Source organism: Sylvia atricapilla, chromosome 1 (genome assembly GCF_009819655.1).
Source record: "Sylvia atricapilla isolate bSylAtr1 chromosome 1, bSylAtr1.pri, whole genome shotgun sequence".
Taxonomy (NCBI): Eukaryota; Metazoa; Chordata; class Aves; order Passeriformes; family Sylviidae; genus Sylvia; species Sylvia atricapilla.
In genome coordinates, this window is record NC_089140.1 from 26,991,582 (window position 1) to 26,996,275 (window position 4,694).

Below are 4,694 nucleotides of genomic sequence, written 5' to 3' on the forward strand. Positions count from 1 at the left end.
CTGTTTATTAAAAAAACCTGCTTAACTTGAAGAGAAAAAAGAAAGAAAATAAACAAAACCTTTTGGAGAGCTCAGTCTGCTTTTTTTCCTTCCCTTCAGCAACATATGGCAACATCTGCTCCCTCCCTGATGGATAATGACTTGTTGGCGTTGACTTCTCCGCAATCAAAACTTCTTAAAGTGGCAAGCAGGTAAATTCAGGTATAATTAAAAATATAAATGGGCATGTAAGTGCATGCTTTCAAGTTCTTGAAGCTTGGTTTAACTGCATGAGCATTAAGTTATTTTTCTGAGATCAATACACTGAGCACAAAGCTCGTCACAAGAACTTTCCTTGTTGAGGGAACATGAATTGGCTTTTTCCTATTGACAAACCATACAGCAGAAACTGTTAATAGGAGGATATTGTGATTTTGCAAAATGAAAGAGCAGACACTTCAAGTTTTAAACGTTTATTAAGCCTCATCAAAACAGTTTCAAACACATGACCTAGTGCTGTGTGAGGTAAATTCGATTATTTCCTGGATGATTAAGCATGATACTTGTGCAGATGGCTTCCGGAAGACGTTTCTGTGAAGCTTATGGACATGAGTGTGATTTTAGAAGTCAGGACGGTCCTTCTTGAGTCTACTGTAGTCCATATTCACCGAGTACAACTAGGAAAGAGAAGGGGAAAAGTATTAATTAAGAAGCTTGACTGCACATTTTCCCTGGTATTAACTAAAAATATGCATCATTGAACTCACGTCAGGAAACTGAAATTGTACCTTGAGTATATTTATTTATTAGTGCCCAGTTCACAAACTTTTTGATAAACAGTAAGTTTTTAATTTTAATCCTGTATTAGAAGTGCTGCATTTAAAATGAGGGGGTGGTCGTGTCTTCCACTAGAGAAAACCCTCAGTGTCTCTTCTTAACCCCCAGAATTAGAGGTCCATTCAGAGGAACTCCTTACAATATTCCCGAGTTTATGCATTTTGCTCAAAATCTATGGCTCCTGTATACTGAAGGCAAAAGTCAGCTTGCCAAGTGGCACAAAGCACAGTGTCTGTAAACAGACAGTGGCACAAAGTGCCATTTAGAGCAGTTCTTCAAAGCCAAGTTGTCTGCAGTAGCTGCATCTAGAACTGCAAAGGATGACAAGGAGGAATTAAAGTCAGAACAGACCCTGTCACATGCTCAGTTTATACTATTATAACAGGGTCTTGTTACAAGCAATCCAGAACAACCCAAAAAGTGACTGAGGACAACGAGTTTACAGACACACTGCATATTTTGGGATCCCAGCCTAACTTGACATAAAGCATGTGATAGTACAATTTTCTTAAAAAAACAAATGGATGAAAATCACGTAACTATTAGTTTGATTATTTTTAGCTACATCCAATTTTTATTTTTTTTTAACTTTCTTAAAGAAAACACAACAGCCTACAGCACATTCAAATTACAGCTTTCTGTGCAACTCCTACAGTAATGTTCAGGTCGTCAACTCTTCTTTGGAAAAAGACTAAAGAAATTAATATGAGAGAGAAGTTTACAATTGAAAAAAATCTGATCAAAAGCTAAGAGTTGTATAGCAAGAACTTTGTACTACAGAGTCATCCTCAAATTAGAATATATGTCCTTTTCATTTCCCACAGGGCAGATTTGGAAAAAAAAATGTCCCCAATGATATTCACACCCAAATATGGCAAACCCTGTGGCTGTGTTTGCAAGTCAAGGCAGAAGTGGAATGTTACACAAGTCATGCACTCTTTAAAAGAATTTGTGCTGTGCACTATGCAGGATTTGCTGAGTTCAGATATTTACAAACCAGCAACATTCCAGAACTGGTAATGAAAACAAAAATGAAATGTTCTTGGACTTTCAAGGGAACTGCAGCCTGTTTTATTTTGGAAGTGTGAGGTTTTTCTACTTATTTCCACAATTGGAATAGTAGTATATGGTACCAAACAAGACACAAGCTTTGAAAACACAGTAGGGTTTGTTTCTTTGTAACTTGAGAATAATCTTAAAATATTCTTAACAGCAATCTATCAACATAGCACTCCTGTAAAGCATGATTAAAACATGATTCATGTCCAGAGAAGGGCAATGAAACTGGTGAAGGGTACAGAGAGTAAGTCATATGAGGAGTGAGTGAGGGAGCTGTTGCTGCTCAGCCTGGAGGACAGGAAGGTCAGGGCTGACTGTCACTCTCTACAACTCCCTGAAAAGAAGGTGTAGCCAAGAAGAGGCTGGCCTCTTCTCACAGGCAACCAGCAAGAGGATGAGAGGACACAACCTCAAGCTGCATCAGAGGAGGTTCAGGTTGGACATCAGGAAGAATTTCTTCACTGGAAGGACTGTCATACATTGAAACAGATTGCCCTGGGTGGGGGTGAAGTCACCACCTCTGGAAGTGTAGAAGAAATGACTGGACATGGCAGTTGGTGCTGTGGTTGAGTTGACAACATGCTGTTCAGCCAAAAATTGAACTCAGTAATCTTGGAGGTCTTTTCCAACATAAATGAATCTATGATTCTAGGATTTCGGTAAACTACCAAATGTTTTAGACATCTTTGCACACCTCCTCCCTCATTAGTTCCATGAAATTAATTCAATATCAGCTAAAAACATTTGTACTGCATCCAGTTACTTACAATACTGTTTTCAAAAAATCAGCTGCAGACCTGAACTCATGATTATATTGAACACTGACATTTTCCTGCAGTGCTTCTCATGATAAAAGGCCAGCATCTTAGAGCTTAACAAACTGTAGTTCAGATCTTTTCAGGTTTCATCCTTTTTCTTGCAGTTTATTTTGCAGTATTATGAGCCAGTAAATTCTTCCTCTCACTTATAAGTTTCTCTTTTCCTTACAGTGCAATAAATATGACTGCTTTCACACAAGCTCCATTCACCCCATTATCAACCATCATTAGGAGAGTTTAAAACCTCAAACTCAGCCATCTCTGCTCGGAGTTCTAGACACAAAGAAATTATGCACAAAAGGAACACTTTAGTCATCCAACTACTTTCCCATATACTCAAACATCCTAAAACAGAAGGCTACACCTCTAATATGATGCTTCTTAAAAATCTGTATTTCTCATTTTACCTTGTACTGGTCACTGGGAGCCATTTTGTTCCATGGTTCTGGGTTATTTTTCTTGTCCCAGCTATTGAGAGAAATACAAGATGTGAAAGAATGTTAACATGACCTTCAAAACGAAAAAAAAAAATCATATATGTACTGTGGTTATTAGGTCATGGAGTCATCTATCCACAGAAGTTTCCACAGAAAAAGCCACCATTCTCTGTCAGCAGTCTCTAAATATCATGGTGAACAAAGAGATCTCCAAATCAAGGAAAGCTCCACACACTTCATGTCAGGTGATACTAGATCAATATATTAAGGCCTCCAGGAACATAAAAATGAAGGCAGTGGAATGTACATACGCAGCAAGAGGACTGGCACTAGGGCTTACTGAATACATACCTGACATCAGGGTTAAACATCGCCAAACGCATGAGATACAGGCCTGCACCAACACCTCCAGATCCAATGATCACGAACAGAGGGATCAACTGGAATAACATCAGAAAAAAAATTAAATATCATCCTACGATATAGCAAAATAGTATTGATACATAGCACTTCTGACTGCTGCTATGGCAAACCAAAGAACAATCTTACAGACTTCAAACGACAAATGCGTGGCCCTGTAAATCCCTGGCATAAGTTCCCTGTTTGAGGAACATCTCTCAAAGGATTAGGAACAAGCGTCATTAAGGAAAACAAGCAGCTATGAAGAAACAGGTATGGAAAAAATAGTCCTACACCCAGAGAAACCAAAACCAAAACAAAATTCCGTTACGTCGAGTTTCTGAGACAGACAACCATCCCTTCACTGCCAAAACAGCCCCTACCGTCTGTACTCCGGTAACAAACCAAAAACATGGGAGTGGGGCCGTGGGGGCAGAGTGATGGGCAAGAACGGAAGGGCCCCCTCGAGCCTTGCAGCAAAAGCAAGGCCGCAGACACTGGAGGAGAAGGGGACGTGTCCGTGTCTGCTCCACCAGCTCCGGGCGGTCCAGGGCTCTGGCATGCACAGCAATGCCAAGAGATGGATGGGCGAGGAGAAGGCTACTGGCGGGGCCGGGGGCACCGGGCGGCGGCAGAGAAGGGCGGGAGCGGGGCCGGGGCCGGGTACTCGGGCTCAGGTACTCACGGCCGGATGCTTCCTGGCGTGGGTGAGGATAACGCCGAGCACCATGGCGGTGGTGGCGGGGTGCTGCCGGGTGGCGGAGGTTTGGTGGCGGGGGGTGCGGGCGAGGATCTCGCTCTCTGCAGGCTCCGCAGCGCTCCCTCCTCCTTCAGCCACCGAGCCCCAATGTCACCGAGGCCCCCTCCGCGGCAGGTGTCGGCGCCGCAGCCCGGATGTAGCAGCTCCGGCGTTCGCCTGCTTGGCCTCCGCCGCCCCGCGCCGGCCGCCGCCCCGCCGCGCCGCCCCGCGCCCTGCCCGCCGCGCCCCCCGGCCCGCGCGGCGCCCGCCTCAGCGCGGGCCCGTCCCGGCGGCGGCGCGGGCGGCGCGGGCGGCAGCAGGCACCGGCCCGGGCACCCCGGGCAGCGCCGCCCGCCCCGCCCGCCGCGCCGGGCAGCGCCTGCGCCCGGACTGCCCGCCGCCGGCACGGCCCGGCGGCCGCGGCCC

The 4,694-nt window shown here is 44.9% G+C and overlaps 1 protein-coding gene across 1 annotated transcript; it reads right to left on the bottom strand.

The window, feature by feature from the left end:
- Nucleotides 1-436: 436 nt before the first annotated feature.
- Nucleotides 437-4,390, bottom strand: NDUFA4 (NDUFA4 mitochondrial complex associated). The gene is made up of 4 exons (XM_066318041.1): nucleotides 4,215-4,390; nucleotides 3,482-3,570; nucleotides 3,101-3,161; nucleotides 437-656 (listed from the first exon to the last, which is right to left on the bottom strand). The coding sequence occupies exons 1-4, from the start codon at nucleotides 4,257-4,259 to the stop codon at nucleotides 600-602; spliced, it is 252 nt and encodes an 83-aa protein (XP_066174138.1). The 5' UTR covers nucleotides 4,260-4,390; the 3' UTR covers nucleotides 437-599.
- Nucleotides 4,391-4,694: the final 304 nt, after the last annotated feature.